This window comes from Diabrotica undecimpunctata, chromosome 7, assembly GCF_040954645.1.
Source record: "Diabrotica undecimpunctata isolate CICGRU chromosome 7, icDiaUnde3, whole genome shotgun sequence".
NCBI classification, from domain to species: Eukaryota; Metazoa; Arthropoda; class Insecta; order Coleoptera; family Chrysomelidae; genus Diabrotica; species Diabrotica undecimpunctata.
Window position 1 is genome coordinate 134,264,863 of NC_092809.1, and position 19,639 is coordinate 134,284,501.

General features: G+C 33.7%; 1 protein-coding gene across 2 annotated transcripts in view; it reads right to left on the bottom strand.

Moving 5' to 3' along the window:
• LOC140446983 (serine protease gd-like) overlaps window positions 1–19,639 on the bottom strand; it is a 136,438-nt gene that overhangs the window by 25,133 nt on the left and 91,666 nt on the right. For both annotated transcript variants that reach the window (XM_072539577.1, XM_072539578.1), the window contains exons 5-6: window positions 13,486–13,679; window positions 6,702–6,896 (exon numbers count right to left, since the gene is read on the bottom strand). In XM_072539577.1, coding sequence (XP_072395678.1) covers window positions 6,702–6,896; window positions 13,486–13,679 — 389 coding nt within the window. The remainder of the gene's footprint in view (window positions 1–6,701; window positions 6,897–13,485; window positions 13,680–19,639) is intronic.

Genomic DNA, 19,639 nt, shown 5'->3' on the forward strand with positions numbered 1-19,639 from the left:
TATTAAAACTTGAAAAATGGCATCCTTATATAAATCAATTGTGCAGGAATTAAAAGAAAATGTTCCCGATAAAAGAATGAAATTTTGCGAAGCAATGATAGATAACTGCCACCGAGACCCTCTCTTGGTACAAAACATTATTTTTTCCGATAAGGCCACTTTCACGTTAAATGGCGAGGTTAATTGTCAGAATTGTAGATACTGGGCAAAAGAAAACCCACACTGGATGCGCGAGCACCATACATAATATTCGCAAAAGGTAAATGTATGGGCTGCAATTGTAAGAAATCGAATCATCGGGCCCTACTTTTTCGAAGATAATTTATACGGGGCAACGTACCTTGAGTTTTTAAGGGGGTATCTCGTACCTACTTTACGTAATTTGTTTCCCAGCAGACGTAATCCTGGAGGTTTTGATGAAAGTTTCTGTAGATGTTAGAAGGTACCTAGATGAAATTTTTCCGAACATGTGGATTGGTAGACGTGGGCCTATTGAATGGCCAGCGAGGTCACCAGATTTCAATCCGTTGGCTTATTTTACGTGGGGCCATCTAAAGAATGTGGTGTATCAAACGAAACCAGCAAATATTCAAGAATTATAACAGATAATTCGGACAGCAATAAACAATATTTCTCAAGACACAATAAACAAGGTTCAACAAGAATTTGTACAACATTTGGATAACTGTCAAACACAGCAAGGGCTGCAGTTCGAACATTTATAAAGTCATGTATTTCATCATATTCTGTCCGCTAGACAGTAAGTATTTTTGATAATATTAACGCGTTACTTTATGAACACACACAAAACTATTATATTTTTGTCCACCCTGTACCAATTTAAATTAACATGTGATACATTTTTGGAATCAGCTCAGCTAGAGTAATCCGAAAATTGAGACAAAATGGGGGTGTTCCATTAAAAAAAAAATGACGGTGCCGTCATTACTCGAAAGTAATTTACTGCTCTGTTTAGCTAAAAAAGAATTTGTTCAATACTTTACGGAAACAGTATATATATATAAATATATATATATATATATATATATATATATATACATATATATATATATATATATATATATATAAATAAATATATATTTATATATATATATATATATATATATATATATATATATATATATATATATATATATATATATATTAGCTAATATGACACCTATTAAGTACAGAATACTATCCCTCAGCAGCAGGCATGTCCTTCGAACCATCACAGGCTCGAACAATACAAACAGTAAAGACGAAATATAATGCAATCGCCGAGGGCAAATAGTTACTCACCAGGTTTCCTCAAAGAAAAGTTCCGTTCCCCCTAGCTAAACTTCTACACTGGACATGAACTTTCTGATGACTATTTTGATATTCTAGAATCATTTCCCAATAAATATCGCAGCTAACAACTGCATGCCAAAAATGCTGATTAAGAGCCGTTCTTAGTATGGCTGGTAACCCCTGAAGTACCTCTTTTGACTTGTTTGGCTACCCTCACCAATAATTCTTCTGGTGCGTTTCATTATAACATATTGTTCACACACATAAGCCACCTTTTGAACCCCAGCTTTTTAGCAATCCATAATATCTCCACAAACCAGCATCAAACATCACGTTTTTTCACGCCCCCACTACTCCTAAAAAAGCCTATACGAGGTAAAACCTCTGGTACCAAAAATAGTACATCATTTTCCAGAGGCAGGTCATAGCTTTCTACCATGTGATCGTGACTTTGGTACTATAGAACAAAAAAAGCGCAAAAAAGAAATATTTACCTGAAAAGTGGTACTCTATGGTAAAAAGTTTGTTGTTGAGCCTGTTACACAAGGAATAATTTTTGATGTTAACTCATTTTTGGAGGCACACTTTAAAAAGACTTCAGTTAAAAAGACAAAACCATTTACATTTCCAAGTACCGAATATTTATTTATGATTAGAAAATGTGTTCGCTACAGAATCTCTCTCCTACTTGTGTAACCTGTTACCCTTTATTTAAAAACCCAGGTACATTCATAGACCTAAATACGATACCATTAGCATATAAAGAAAAACACCCAGTTAAATACAAGAAATATAACAGTATTATACCAATAGTAAAAAAATATGTACCTCCTGCTTATCTTCCTCTTTTCGACGCTATTACACGAGAACAAAATAATGCAGATAGTGATTATGACTAAAATACACTATATTTACCCACCATTTTGTATTTTATTTAAAATTACATACATGTAATGTTTTACTTTAAAAAATATTTTTTGTATATACTTGATATTTTAGTTTTTTCCTTATGTATTTCCTTAAATTCTCAGTTTTTCTAGATTTTAGGAGCAAAAACCGTCCACGTGGAAATTAAAAAAAATTTTTTTAACTATTTTAAAAAATTTAAATTTAAAAAGTATTATATATAAAAGCCTTTGATTTCTGTTTTTCACAGATAATACAAAATTATTAATTTTATAAAACTACGTGACTTAAACGTTTTTTTTCATTTTTCGCAAAACTATAAGAACTGCACGTAGCCACATAAGATATATGAAGGAACAAGGACCAAATATTCAAAATATTTGGAGGCTTCAGAGAATACTGAGAAATGACAGAAAGTCAATCCCTCCATTATATGGAGCAGCAGCAGGCATGTCCTTCGAACCATCACAGGCTCGAACAATACAAACAGTAAAGACGAAATATAATGCAATCGCCGAGGGCAAATAGTTACTCACCAGGTTTCCTCAAAGAAAAGTTCCGTTCCCCCTAGCTAAACTTCTACACTGGACATGAACTTTCTGATGACTATTTTGATATTCTAGAATCATTTCCCAATAAATATCGCAGCTAACAACTGCATGCCAAAAATGCTGATTAAGAGCCGTTCTTAGTATGGCTGGTAACCCCTGAAGTACCTCTTTTGACTTGTTTGGCTACCCTCACCAATAATTCTTCTGGTGCGTTTCATTATAACATATTGTTCACACACATAAGCCACCTTTTGAACCCCAGCTTTTTAGCAATCCATAATATCTCCACAAACCAGCATCAAACATCACGTTTTTTCACGCCCCCACTACTCCTAAAAAAGCCTATACGAGGTAAAACCTCTGGTACCAAAAATAGTACATCATTTTCCAGAGGCAGGTCATAGCTTTCTACCATGTGATCGTGACTTTGGTACTATAGAACAAAAAAAGCGCAAAAAAGAAATATTTACCTGAAAAGTGGTACTCTATGGTAAAAAGTTTGTTGTTGAGCCTGTTACACAAGGAATAATTTTTGATGTTAACTCATTTTTGGAGGCACACTTTAAAAAGACTTCAGTTAAAAAGACAAAACCATTTACATTTCCAAGTACCGAATATTTATTTATGATTAGAAAATGTGTTCGCTACAGAATCTCTCTCCTACTTGTGTAACCTGTTACCCTTTATTTAAAAACCCAGGTACATTCATAGACCTAAATACGATACCATTAGCATATAAAGAAAAACACCCAGTTAAATACAAGAAATATAACAGTATTATACCAATAGTAAAAAAATATGTACCTCCTGCTTATCTTCCTCTTTTCGACGCTATTACACGAGAACAAAATAATGCAGATAGTGATTATGACTAAAATACACTATATTTACCCACCATTTTGTATTTTATTTAAAATTACATACATGTAATGTTTTACTTTAAAAAATATTTTTTGTATATACTTGATATTTTAGTTTTTTCCTTATGTATTTCCTTAAATTCTCAGTTTTTCTAGATTTTAGGAGCAAAAACCGTCCACGTGGAAATTAAAAAAAATTTTTTTAACTATTTTAAAAAATTTAAATTTAAAAAGTATTATATATAAAAGCCTTTGATTTCTGTTTTTCACAGATAATACAAAATTATTAATTTTATAAAACTACGTGACTTAAACGTTTTTTTTCATTTTTCGCAAAACTATAAGAACTGCACGTAGCCACATAAGATATATGAAGGAACAAGGACCAAATATTCAAAATATTTGGAGGCTTCAGAGAATACTGAGAAATGACAGAAAGTCAATCCCTCCATTATATGGAGAAAACGGAATAGTCTACACTACAGTGGAAAAAACAGAGGTAATAAGGAGTACTCTCTCTCTCGAGAGAGAGTGTACATTAAATTACCACCCAGACGAAGACATCGACTTCATAGAAGTCGAAACACAAAGAGAAAGATCCGAAAATCCAAACGAAATCATCCCTCCTACATCACCGGAAGAGTTAAACGAGCTAATTAAAAACAGCTCGCCGAAAAAGGCACCTGGCCAGATCAAATAACGAACAGAGCTCTAAAATACTTACCAGCGAGAGCCATAGTATATTTAACAAATATAATCAATGCCATGCTAAGATTTAAGAAATTCCCAAACAGATGGAAAGAGGCCCATGCTATAATGTTACCAAAGCCCGGAAAAAACAGCACATTCCTGCAAAACTACAAGCCAATAAGCTTGCTACCTGCAATCAGCGAGATTGTAGAGAGAGTTATACTCAGCAGACTCCAAGCTGAAACAGACAGACTAGATATAATACCCAAAGTCCAATTCGGTTTTAGATCAGAACACTCCAGTGAGCTACAAGTACTCAGATTAACAGAGTACATAGCAGCTGGATTTAATGATAAACAATACACAGAAGCTGCCTTCCTAGATGTAAGAAAAGCTTTCGACAGAGTCTGGCATAAAGGCTTAATCTACAAAATGAGAAGATACGGCTACAGCGGAGCAATGACAAGACTATTTTCTTCGTACTTGAGCAATCGTAGTTTCAGAGTTCGAATAGAACAAGTCCTATCTGAACTCGGGAACCCGGAGGCTGGAGTGCCACAGGGAGCGGTATTGTCACCTCTACTGTACACGATATACACAGCAGATATACCTAGAACATCAGGTACATTACTAAGCCTCTATGCCGACGACACAGCGATAGCGGCCAAACACAGAAATGTAGACATAGCGGTAAACAACTTACAAACAGCGCTAGATGACATAGAAGAATGGAGTTTAAAATGAAAAATCGCTATAAACTCCAAAAACACAGGCTGTAATTTTCAAAATGAGGCACCAACAACCAGAAGAACAGGTGACTGTGCAAAACAATCCCATCGAGTGGAAAAGCGAAGCAAAATACCGCGGAGTAATCATGGACAAAGGTTTAACGTTTAGTAAACACGTAGACGCTACAATACAAAAAACCAACATGGTAAGAGCATCAATAAGAGGCATAGCAGGAAGAAAAAGCAAACTCAGAATAAAAACCAAAATAAGATTAATAAATAGTATAATTCTTCCTATACTAACATATGCATCTCTCGCATGGGGACACATATGTAACACAACAAACAAGAAAATACAAGCGGCACATAACAGCAGCCTAAGAGAAGCAGTCAACGTACCGAGATACGTTGCAGAAAGATTCCTCTTCAGAGAATTACAACAAATTAGAGTGACTGATATAATGATGGAAAAAGCAAGGACAAAGTTCGTGCAGATAGAGAACCATCCTAGTCACATATTGCGAGAGATCATGAGGTACGACGCTTTCCACAGATGGAAGCACAAGAGACCCAAACAACACATAGTAGAATAAAACCAAACGTTCTAGAGAGAAAATCAGTAAACACACCAGAGAGAAAACACTACAAAAAAACAACAACAACAACGCACCAAGAAGATAGTTCGTAGCTCAAAAAACTCGTGAACAATCGCAACGTACAGCGTGGACCCAGTTAATTTTAAGTAGATAATTATTATACTAATATGCACTAATTCTGATTTTATGTTTTAGGCATCGTACAAAAAAAAGTCCAAAAAACACACAAAAAACGGCTTTGGCCATCAAAAAAATAAAAAAACTACTAACAAAAACCGGCGCAAGCCACAAAAAAATAATAACAAAAACCATTAAAAATCCGGGTACGTAGGGTCCAACCCCTTGAGCACCAAGTCGCCGAACTGGGCCTAGCTCAGAGCGAAGACTTGAGGCCCAAGTAAGCAATTTTAGTTCGCGGGTAAGCCACAGTAAGATAACAGGATTATAGCGACAATGCGCTATCCTAAGTTTTGAATTTGGTTAGGAAACCATCCAACCTCCGATAGGAGATGGAACTTTAACAAGAAGAAGGAAACCATGTTGAAGTTCTATTACCCAAGACTCCCACATTAAGAGCATTTGGCTGATGGTTGTGCCCCTATCGCGCATTAGAGTGCTATAGGGGGGAAAGGGATGGTCTGGAGCATTGGAGCGCAGTGGAGTGAGTCCTGTTTTTACTCGAGTTAATACACCTCGTTCCAATGAATTGTTACACCCGAACGTAATTCTTAGGGGTGTACATGTCTCACAGGCTGGGTTTAATTAAATTGCTTGCTTGCTTCCTACTGCACGTAGCCGGTTTTTGCACCGGGGTCTTCAATTAGAGAATTACTATCAAATAGGTTAAATATAATAAATGTAATTTGCGTGAAACATTTCTTATTATGCTAGGATTTGCTGTTGTTGATTTTGGTGAATTATAACTAGATATGTTTATTCTTTAGCACATTTCATTTTGTCCTTACTTACTCACCATCTCTGTTGCTATTAATGCGGTCTTACTCTTAGTTTGCGCGTTCGAGAGATAAAATAAATTTTACCAAACAATATGACTAATTAAAGTTGATTATTTCTTACCCAATAAAATAATAGCAATATCCCCATCAGCAGATTCACTATTTGTTTTATACTTGGGATGTACATCCACTCGCTTAGCTCTGCTGGTTACAGCTCCATTCGTGTTCCACTTGGCTAAGTTATTGGTTCCCATTACTAGGAATATTTCTTCGATATTTACTACTTGGCCATTATTGTACTCAAAGCAACGTGCAGCTAAAATCAAAAAAGTTGTTTTTATGTTGTAATAAAGATTGTGCAAGTCATTATGTCTAGAAAAAGACAATAAAACTAGTATGACCAAAATTAGCTCGATAAAGCTCACAGGAATTAATAGAGATCACGACAGAAGCAAATTTATATAAAGAAAAGCATTACCAGTATTGAAAGGAAGCTTTTGATTATAACACAAAAGAAATGTTACAGGTGTTATATGTTTCTAAATATAAATTTTATGATGATGATGTAAGTGTCTTACATATCTGTAATAATATATATAATGGTAAGTATAGTTTACTACAGATAATAGTGTAAAGCAAGATTGAAGGTAGAAGAGGTTTTGATAGAAAGAAAAGATCTTGGCTGAGAAACTTAAGACAATGGTTCCAAATACCAGAAGCTGCAAACATAATACATGCGGCGTAAAACAGAGAAACCTTTTGTTTTATGGTCGCCAATCTTGGATAGTAAACAGCAAATAAAGAAGTCTTACATATATACTTACAAAACGGTATAAGGAGAAAGGTTTAAAAGTAAATGCCCTATTTGCTAAATTATGTCAGGTTAGTATTGGCGGAGGAACCAATTACTGGAAATAGATGCAAGGGCAAATTCTTAAGGAAATATATAAAAAGTAAACAAACCAGTTGTAAATATTTTTTTGGAGTAGAAGAAAATGGAATAGGTCAGCAGCTATTCTCATTGCCAATGTAAAGCGTAAAGAACTTATTTCTGGACCGGTTAATTATCGAAGAACCATAAGTACGACTATAGCAGTCTAAGCAGTTAATCTAATTTGATGAAGAAAGCAACGAAAAAATACTACACATTTTTTGTCTTCGTAAAATAAATCATGGCTTAGCAAACTTTAACACAGGCCTTCAGTCCTCGGCATTAGATGGTCAGAGTGTGCTAAGAATCTCCGCGGTAATAATGAAAGTTGCTATTTGGAGTATTAAAAGTACACGCTCAAGGAAAACTAGAGGATATGGTAGCTGAACTGATAAAATTCAAATTTATTATCCCAGTAATGGCCAATGTAACGATATGTCGGTTACTTTTTTGACAACAACCAGTCTAATCGTTATGGTGTAGGTGTTATCGCATACAAATCTGTGGTCAACCTTTCGGCTCCTGTCAGATCAAGTAACGGTCCTGAAACACGGAGCAAAGTACGCCTGTTCAAAAATATTTAAGTTTAAGCTGAAAAAGCAGACAAAAATACGGACTTAATATTATAGATAGCTAAATACCGCAATAATAACTACGAAATACCAGGATATTAACCTCATGCCGGGCGATTTCAATATAAAGTTGGTGAACGTGAAGAAGCGGGATGTACTGGAAAATTCGGTTTGGGATTATGAAACGAACGTTGATAAGGTAGAATTTTGTCAGAGCAAACAACTTATTGTCTCAAAAACGTTTTTTAATATACCAAAACGTAGTCTATGGATGTGAAAGTCTCCAGTCTCTGAGATCTCAGAAGCCCTGAAGAAGACATCGTAAAGGATGTCGAAAACTTGGCGCAATGGTAATCGACGCGGTTCAACAAGGAGGTCTGTTGAGTTTAACATTAGTTCTTGTAGTAGTATTAGTCTTAGATTAAGGTTTAATTTATTAACCGAGAAAATCTTCCTTAACATTTTATTCGTCTCTACGGGGAGGAATTTTACCAGCTTATTAAATCATATAGCAATCTAATGCTACATAAGAATCGTCTTTTTTGTGTATATAAATCAATAAATGACTATAAAGTTATTTTCAAATTGCTAAAATTTAAGCACAATACTTCTTTTTCTATCTTCCACATTCTTAGAAAAACTCAGTCAGGGATAAACTGTAGTGGATAAACTTGCGACCTTTAAAAAATGGTGTTACCGCCGCATGTTAAAAATTTCATGGACTGACAAAGTAAAGAATGTAAAATTTCTCCAGAAAAGGAAAAAAATAGAAGAATATAATGAAGAATATAATGTCTACACTTTTACATACTGTTTACCCTTTATACAGGGTGATCTAAAAGTCTGGAAAGGGCCATTATCTCGTAAATTGCTACTCATAATTGTAAAAAATCTAAGGTACACATATTTTGGGATGCGGAGATTCCATATTTGATATTTGTAATGTTGCCAGATTTGCTGTTTCTCTTATATTATTAGTAACTTTGGTTTTTCAAATCCATCAGTCTGTATATTTAGCCATTATTAGAATCTCCTATTCAATACGAGTTCAACCTTATGTAACACTTATGATTTTATGTAGTCTGGAAGGTCTTAAATACATAATACATTAAGATTATTAGGCAACGCCTAATAATCTCAATAATTTTTTTAATACTAACTATTTTCAACTACATCAAAACGTAACAATTGATAGAATTCAACATTTTATACCATAACGGCGGTTACTTTATCAAGTGTTCAAAATGTGCTTCATTTGTGAGTTGACAGTACTCTAATCGATGGTAGAATGCGTCTGCCATATTTCTTCATGATTTTCTAGTAATTATTCGAGATTTATCGATATTTCCTTACCTTTGCTCTGCAAGATTTAGTGGTTTAGTTTTGTAAACTGAATTTTTCAAGTATCCCTAATAAAAATAATCTTTAGAATTGAAATCAGGTGAACGTGTAGGCCATTCAATTCTACCTCCTCTACCAATCCATCGTCCGGGAAATATCTCATCTAAACAACGCTGAACATTTACACCAAAATGAGCTGCAGCTCGATGTTGCTGAAATCATATCTGATTAAAATTGGGCACAAACAAGTTTCTCAAGTTTCTCAGTGTAGGTACAATTTCATTTCTAAGTAACATTTCGTAACTATCTAACGTTAAATTTCCTTCGATAAAAAATTGCCCAATTAACTGAGTACCTACTATACCTGACCATACATTTAATTTTTTTGGTCTTTGAGTATGGTTTTCACGCTTCCAGTGTGGATTTACGTCACTCCAGTACCTTTTTGTGTCGATTTACACTTCCACATAGTGTAAAGGTTGCTTCATGGGAAAAATATATTCTGTTTTCTTTTTCTACCCTCTCATCACTAGAATAGTAGTTCGTTCTTTTTCGTTAAGAACCATTTTAGAGAAGCAATGTATTGTAGTATTATTATTAATCTAATTTATTGTTTTTATTTAATATTAAAGGTTCTACACTTATAACACTTATAAGTTTATTTAAAGTCTTTATTTGGACAACATAAATAATTTATCTTACACTTAATAATTATATAATTTATCTACGTGAGTTACATTTTTAAAACTCGACGCGATGTTCAAAAACTAACTGTCATGTTTAAAACAAAATTCCTCTTTAAATATAAAATGCAGTTATTCGAGAGTCGCGGCGATCCCCATCGAAGAGCTGGTTTTATTCGGATCCTCCATCGATCCCCATGCTGGTTTTATTCGGCCTGCCTCTGGAAATTTCGAATCTTGGGTGACTCATCACAATTCAGATAAACAGGTCTTTCAACTGAGCGCCGAAATAACGAGAACAGAAAAGATATTAGCAATAAATATGTTTACAGTTTTGAGTCATATGACACGTCATTACTAATTTATCGTAACACTATCTTGCAGAACTTTTCGAAACACAACTACTGTTAGTTTTAGTTAATAACGTAAGTGGTGAACAAATGTCAAAATCACAGCGTTTTTTTTATTTAGAAAAAACATATAATCCACATCAACCACGCAGGGTTATTAGTGGAGTAACGTACACAAGAGTTCATTTCATTTATATTAAATAGATGTATATAAACATAAATATTTTAAACAATTTATTACATGCTCAGTGTTTATGGTTAAAGTGGTTTTGATGTCATTTGAGATTCCATATTTTCTTCTTGTTTCTTCATGGTACTGGCAGTCAATCAGAATATGCTTCACTGTCAATGGGAGAGAACAGTTTCTGCAGGTTGGAGAAGATTCTTTGTTGATTAAGAATTTATGGGTCAGTGCAGTGTGTCCAATTCTTAGTCGGTTAGTTATATCTTAGTCCCTTCTATTGGATGGGTTATTCAAGATGGTCTTCACAAGGGGATAAATCTCATATAGTTTGGTTCCTGAATCTTTCCAGTAGTCTTGCCATATGTTCATGCAGTGGTCTTTAATTAGGTTTTTGAGATCGGAGTATGTATTTGGTCGTGTATTGGGAGTTTATTTGACTTGTGTTTGCTAGGTTGTCCACTTTCTTATTTCCAGCTATTCCTACATGCTACTTCTTTTCGAGTTGATTGAATTATATTTATCTCATTTTTTGTAGCCCGAAATATTGGATTTGTAGGGTATATTTGTTTTACACCTAATAGAGCATTTAATGAGTCAGTGATAATGACACATTTATTCTCACTACGAGTTTTGAAGGAAATTAAGGCTTCCAAATGGCTGTGGTCTCGCCTGCGAGGATGCAGCAGCTTCTAGGTATGGATATAGTGTGAGTAGTGTATTAACAGTAGTATGCAGCAGGGTGTCCGTCATGAGCTTTAGAGGTATCACTGAAAATTTGGAGATGATTAGGATAATGAGATATCACTTCGGAGTACAAGTGTTTAATGAAAATCGGATTTGTATTTGATTTGGGGTATTTTGTGAGGGTTAAGTCAATGGTAAGTGGTTGGATTGTTCATGGAGGAAAATTTACACTGACTTGTAGAGATCGATTTAGCTTATCCATATCAAAGTTAGAAGATTTTATTCTTTTTATGAGGAAATACGATTTTTAGTTGGTTTTGTAGAACCAATACTGGGATGGCAAATTTGGGAGAATATTGGATGTTGTTTCTGTGCTGATATTTTCCCTATATATTTTAGAGATAGTTGTTGGCGTCTAATATACAGAGCTGGTTCTCTCGCTAAAACTTGTAAGCTACTAATAGGACTAGTTCTGAAGGCACCCGACATACCTACTCGAAGAAAAGTCATTTTGGATACAGTGTGAATACCAAGTTTTTGTAATTCTTGTTCAATCGTTCGGGATTGTAGGACATGCATTAGATATTAGAAGTCTGTGGGCTGGAGAAATTAATCTTCTTACTTCGACATGACATCCATTTATTTCGATATATTTATAAGAATGAAAAAGAGCATCAACAGTGTTTTTTGAAAAGAGGTATATGCATATCCTATTGTTAGCAATTCTGGAGGCAAAAAGTACAATGATTGGACCCACTAGTGATCCAACAGCTATGACGTAATCATGGATTTTTGTACCTTCAATGCTGGAAACGATTATTGCTGGTTGTTTTGTTGGATGTTTAAAATAATTTACGACATATGAGTAACTGTGTTTAGCGGAGTTGTGTGTAGTATTATTGTTGTATGAAGTCATTTTATTAATTTTCGTGATCAGAAGTTGAGCCGGTCCTATGGCCGGTCCAAAAAACTGGTCAAGACCCAACTGGAATTTTTGTTATCTCTTTACGTAGGTATTATTTAAAGGTTATTTTGTTGTTGTTACAAATATAAAACGAAAAGAAGTGCTACTCAGTTGAGATAATATTGTCAGCACTAACTAATGCACTTTTGTAGTAGAGGTATAAAATATTAAATCATGATTTGTTTTTACCATTTAAAATGACTATATTTCGGGACAGCTGATAACGTGGCAGATTTGATCGCTATCGGGGCCGAACTCCATTACGACGTTCTACATTCAAATATTTAAATTTATTAAAATCTAGATATTATGAACTCGTATTGAATAGGAGATTCCAATAATGACTAAATATACAGGGTGATGAATTTGAAAAACCAAAGTTACTAATAATATAAGAGAAACGGCAAATCTGGCAACATTGCAATTATCAAATATGGAATCTCCGTATCTCAAAATAGGTGTACCTCAAAGTTTGTAAAATTATGACTAGCAATTTACGAGATAATTGGTCGTTTCCAGACTTTCAGGCACTCTATATTATGTATTTCATTAAGATATTGTCATTCTATTTGCAATAATCTGGTTCTTCCATCAATACTGTCCTTTTAGAATCGTGCAAATAGAGTTCTTACTTTAACCTTTCTTATTTTTTCGTTATGTGAGTATACTTGTAGCACACTTATATCTTATAAACTAGGTTTGGTATTGCCATAATATATACGTAGAAATATATAAAAACTGTAATATTTCTTCTTTTTTAGTAGTTAAATAACATTTACTCGGGAACCTGAAGATGGGCTGGAATTGTATTTTATATCGTTGACTTACCTAAATAAAACAGTTTTTTTCTGCTATGTCTTAGCCATACAGTTAATACAGATGCAATTTATATATTTTTCATTAGTTTAAAAATTCTCAAAAGAACAAAGCCTTTTGAACTGGTATAATGAGTGAGTGAAAAGCAGAGTAAAGTGTTGTGTGAGTATGCATGCTAAATTTAATGCTCGTTATTAGAAATAATAGGAAAGATTTTAGTGAGTAGACACCTAATTTTAAGATTTCATTAGTAATTTAAGTTAGAAACAAATTGATAATTGGTCTTACTGACCAGATTTTAATGTAAGTACACTTCTGTGTCTTTAGTAAAAAAAAAATTAGTTTAAAACTTCATGCAATTAAAGTGTAAAATATATTACCGGTCAGGACATGTTTATTTGAAATTAATGTTGCGGAGCATTTGTATTTGTACTCGAATCCCCTCTGCCAGAAGAAAGCAACCAGCCAAGGGTATTGTCCAAGCTTAGTGTCAGTAGCACCAAGTATACGGTTTTGTATTCCTTTATCCTGAACTCCGCATGTGGCAGGGTTGAAAAATAAGTCGTTGATTTCTCTGAAAACGAACAGAATTGGTTAACTTGCTGTTGGATTTTTTGCTCTTTTTTTAGATAAATAATTGCTTGTTTAGTTTGTTCAGTTAAAGATATTTTATAATTATAAATTAAATATCAAAGAACAGCCTGGACTTAATTTCCCATTGGCCTAATTGGATTAATTTTCTATAACTAATAAAAACCAATTTTTTTTTAGTTTTTGTCCTTGGTAAAGGCAAATGACCAGACTACTCTTAGGGTTTATGTAAGTGTATGATGTTTAAAATCGATGTTTTTCTTTATTTCTTTTAATTGAAGTTTTTTATCTTTGGTGTCTGTTTTTTTTGTATATTTTTTCAGTCTTATTTTTAGTTGTATTTAATTTACTTATTCCCTTTTGTTTGTTTTTCTTTTATTTTTTGCTTAGTTACCTTTTTTTTCATTTTTTTTTAATTATAATTTTTTTTTATAAAAAAAAAGTTTTTGGCCATGGCAAAACCAAGTGTCCGGACTATTTTTGTTTACAAATCAACAATGACGTATTGTGCTAGTGTAAGATGTTTAAAATTTTGTTTATTTATTTATTTTTTTTTTAAGTTTCTATCTTTAGTGTCAATTTTTTTGTCTATTTTTTTAGTCGAAGCTGTATGGAGAGTTGCAAACACTCGAGGAAATAAAAATGATATACAGTATTGGTAAAGTAAGAAACAGCCATTAAAGGACAGAACTCACGTGCGGCAGATTAATGGTACAAATTGAAAAATGTTAAGATTCGATGTTGAAATAGAGCCAAGGTGGTATGAATGAGTACTTGGTAAAAATACTAAATGAAGAACACCAAAGGAGAGACAGAGAATGCAGGACCCCAAATGAAAACGAGACATGAGAGAAATAGGTTGATGTGTTGTTGCAAATAATGAGTAGGATATATGAGGAGGAAAAGATGCCCAATACATGGAAAGAGAGCACGATAATACCACTGTATACAGATAAAGGTGATATTCAGGACTGTAAAACTATAAGGGATAAAGTTAATGTCGCACACAATAAAAATTTGGGATAGAACTTTAAGGCGCAGGTTAAGGAGAAAGACATCAATAGGAGAAGCATAGTTTGGGTTTATCCCAGGAAAGAGCACAAAGGATTACTTGTTTTCCTTAAAATAGTTAATAGACAAATATAGCGAGAAGGAAAGAGAGAAGAAAAATGAATTTCTGAGAAGCAGGTAAGGCTCGTGAAGGATATGTATGAGTTAGCGTACACCAAAATAAGGACTTTAACGGATTGACCAAAAGTTTTCTAGTGCCGTTTGTTTTGCATCAAGGCTCGTCACGGAGTCTCTACCTGTTTAATATTGTTATGTATGTACTGACAGAGAAATTAGGCAGCGTAAGGGAGGCGCTTCTTGGTCAATGTTAGAGAAGCGCTATAGAGATTAAAATTAGCAGATCGAAAACGCAGTATATGTGGTTGAGAGAAATAGGAATGGTAGAAGACATCAAATTGCTTGGGGTAAAACTAGGACGAGTAGGAAATTTTAAATACCTTGGCTCGAGGGTAGGCAACACGGCGCCCGCGGTCGCCATCGCGCTCCCGATCGATTTTTATTGCGACCTCGCTGGACTAATTAATAAATGTATGATAGTCAGAGCGCTTTACTAACTCTTGTCAAACGGCGATATACAGCAAGTAGTCAGTTAAGTTTAGGATTATGCATAGATAAGCAGTTTGCTACCCTTAAGCGTATCTAATAACACGCAGGTTTTTTTGTTAGTGTGTGATCGTATTTCGAATAGTCCACGCGTAGAACGTGCATTTAAAACTACCCAGTAATCCGAAATAATTCTTTTCTTTCAAAACCCTTCATGGATAAATGTAAAAGAAAAAAAACATATTATTTTACCAATGAATGGGAACATCTATATTGTTTCGTTGATTACAATGGGAAGTATATTTGTTTGTTGTGTAATAATACTGTTGTGATTCCTAAGAAAAGTAATATTGAACAACATTTCAAGACCGTTCATACCAATTTTAATAGTGACTATCCAATGATCTTTGAAATTAGAAGAAAAAAAATTATTTCTTTAAAATCTTCAATAACTAACCAGCAAAGTTTTTTTACTAAACCACTGTAACAACATAAAGCAGCAACGATCGCGTCATATAAAATATCGCATTTGCTAGTAGCTAAGTATCAAAAACTATTTACAGATGGAGATTTAGCAAAAGAAGCCATATTAGAAGCTGCTGATTCACTTTTTGAAGAATTTAAGAATAAAAGGGAAATAGTTTCAGCTATAAACACGTTGCAATTTTCAGCACGAACTATTACTAGAAGAATTGAAGTAATTTCGGAAAATTTGGAGGCAGAATTAGCAAATGATATGGAAAATTGTATTTTCTTTTCGCTACAGATGGATGAATCGACAAACGTGACAAATATATCACAATTATCAATTTGCGTTGAGATGGTATTTTCTGATTTTACAACAAAAGAAGAATTCCTTAAAGTTCTGCCATTAAAGGGAAGCACCAGAGGAGAAGATATCTTTTCTACTTTAAAAAAATATATAAAAGATGTAAAATTTCCTGTACAAAAGTTATCGTCAATTACAACAGACGGAGCAACAGCGATGACTGGTAAGAATAAAGAAGAATTTATTGCCTTATGTAGAAAGGATTCCTTATTCCCGAAATTTATTTCTTATCATTGTCTCATACATCAGCAAATGTTATGAGCAAAAACAATCGGTTTTTAACACGTATTTACGATAGTAACAAAAATTATTATTTATTGATATAAATTAATTAAGATCGGGAGCTATGCAACACACATTGTTTAAATTACTTTTAGAAGATGAGGATGTTCAGTTTACAGATCTTCATTTACATACTGAAGTGAGGTGGCTGAGCAGAGGTAAAATACTTAAGCGGTTTATCATGCTTTTGTCACAAATAAAGGAATTTATTGCATCGGGAGGCGAACTTAACTAGCAATTAGAAAATAAGGATTGGCTAATCGACCTCGAATTTCTAGATATAACGGTAAAGTTGAATGAATTAAATTTAAAAATACAAGGGAAAAATCAGCATACTGCTGATATGATTAGTGTAGCAAATGCATTCAAATGCAAGTTAGTGTTGTTAAAATCTTATCTATTGAAAAAATCATTATCACATTTTCCAAATAATTCACATCGATACTCCAAACAGAGCGGACGTTAAATAGTTCTCCGTTATCAACATGCGACCGTTTTTCTCGAATTGAAGACATAAATGTTAAGTGATTAAAAAGCAATTAATTATTAAGAGACTTAAAAACAATAAATTCATCAAATTAAATTTAAAAACAATTCAGTAATTTATTTATAATATTTCCAACGGGGAATGGACCAGGATTCGACAACTACATAGTTAGCCAACAAATGCAAAATGTAAACAGGCAGCCATTACCAATCCAGTATCTATCAAACCAAATAAATTGTTACCCACAAATGCAGATTCCAAACAACATACAGGGTCAATCACAAATCAACAATATACAGGGTTATCCACAAATCTCATCACAAACACCAGGTATGTACAATATGCAAATAAATTAACTCGACGAATATGATATTTCCGCCCAATCAAGAAAAATATATAAATCAACAAAACGCGCCACACAACAGCAATATAAATAATCGAAATAGCCAGCAATACTACAGAATGTCATCAACAAGCGTTGACGAACCAGAAAGTGCAAATGTGTCAATAAAAAACTCATGGCAAGTAGTTAAAACTACAAAACGCAGAAAAATCAGATTAAATGTAGAAACAGACAAAGAAGATGATACCATTACACTATCGAACAAATATCCCTAACGGATACCCAAGAAAATGAAACCAATCCAAATGAAACAGCGCCAAGAAAACCTAAACTATCACCAATATTTGTTTACGGTGTAAGCGACTTCCCAGAAATGAGGAAAAAATTTACAGAAATAGCTGAAGCTGAACAATACAAAACCAGGACTATGGCAAATAATAAAGTCAAAATATTTTCTAGCGATCCAGAAATATACAGAAAATTATCAAGATATATGAGAGAGAAAAACATTATTCATCACACATATCAACCAAAGGAAGAAAGGGCCTATAGAGTTGTAATTAAATACCTTCACTATTCACATGCAACAGAAGATATCAAAGAAGAACTGACAAAACTGGGTCACAAGTCACAAGTAAGAAACATCATTAATGCTAAACGTAGGATTACAAAAGAGCCGGTAACTACGTTCTTTGTTGACCTTGAACCATCAGACAATAACTAAGATATTTATAAAATTCAGAAATTACAACACTGCAATATACAAATTGAACCACCGATAAAAAACAAAAATATCATCCAATGTATGAGATGTCAATTATATGGCCATTCAAAAACATATTGCAATAGACCATATGTCTGTGTGAAATATGGAGGGCAGCACAGTATATACAGCTGTAAAAAGAACAAGAACACACCAGCTGCATGTGCTTTATGTGGAGGAGATCACCCAGCTGACTATAAAGGATGCGAATATTACGTACCATAACGTACCATATTAACCACCCAGACAAGACAGCCAAGGGGGTACAGCAATATTGATTAAACAATGAATTAAACATTTCATGATGGAAAGTTATATAACAGACTGTATTCAAGCTACAGTAATTAAGGTGTGCTCATTACCTTTACGAAATAACAATAGCAGCAGTATATTGCCCTCCAAAGCACAATATTAAAAAAACCGATTTTGGATCCTTCTTCAATACTCTAGGTCCAAAATTTAATCGCAGCTGGTGACTAATAGTAAACACACTTACTGGGGATCAAGATTAATAACAACAAAGGAGAGAGAGCTTTATAGATTAATGCAAGAAAATAAATACTCATATTTATCAACAGGAACACCAATGTACTGGCCAACGGACCCCAAAAAAAGACCAGACCTCTTAGATTTTTGCATTATAAAAGAAATATCTAACACCTTTATGGACATAGTTCCAAGATATGATCTATGTTCAGATCATTCACTAATTATTGCAATTCAGAAATATTGCAATTCAGCCCTTCAGAAATAGAAGCAGCTACAAACAACCTTATGACATTATTGCAAAACGCTGCAACAGCAGCGACACCGAACGATGCAGCTAAAAATAAAATCGAGAATAGAATAAATATTACACGAGAAATTAAAAAGCTCATTGCTGAAAAAAGAAGAGCAAGAGCCAAATGGCAACAAACTCGGAACCCAGCGGATAAAACGTTTTATAATCGCTTAAATAATAAATTAAAAACACAACTAAAAATTGTAAGGAAAGAGTCGGTCAAAAAATATGTAACACAGCTTAATAGATACGACCATTCAATATGGAAACCAATCAAATCATCCTTAAAACCTCAAGCAATATCGTCACCAGTAAGAAAAACCACAGACACACAGAACCAATGGGCAAGAAGCGATAAAGAAAAATCAGAATTATTTGCTGAACATTTAGCAACAGTATTCTAACCACACAAAACTGAAGAAGATCAAGAAATTATTAATTATTTAAACTCAGAACAACCATGAGTAAACCCAATAAAATTAACAACAAGAACTTAAACAAGAAATCTTAAGACTAAATATCAAAAAGTCAGTAGGAATTGACCTAATAACACCAAAAATGCTAAAAGAATTACCAAAAAAGGGTATAGTAATCCTTACATGAATATTTAACGCAATATTAAGATGTAATTATTGGGCTAACAATCTAAAAATTGCAGAAATACTTTTATTCCCAAAACCAGGAAAGGATCCAAGTGAAGTCTCATCTCAGTCTGTTATCAACAATCTCCAAATTACTAGAAAAACTTTTAATAAAAAGAATAGATCCAGACTTTATAGGTGCAGATTAAGAAGCCATTAAGAAAACAGTCTCAAAAAAGGTTCAAGAACATAGACGGCAATGG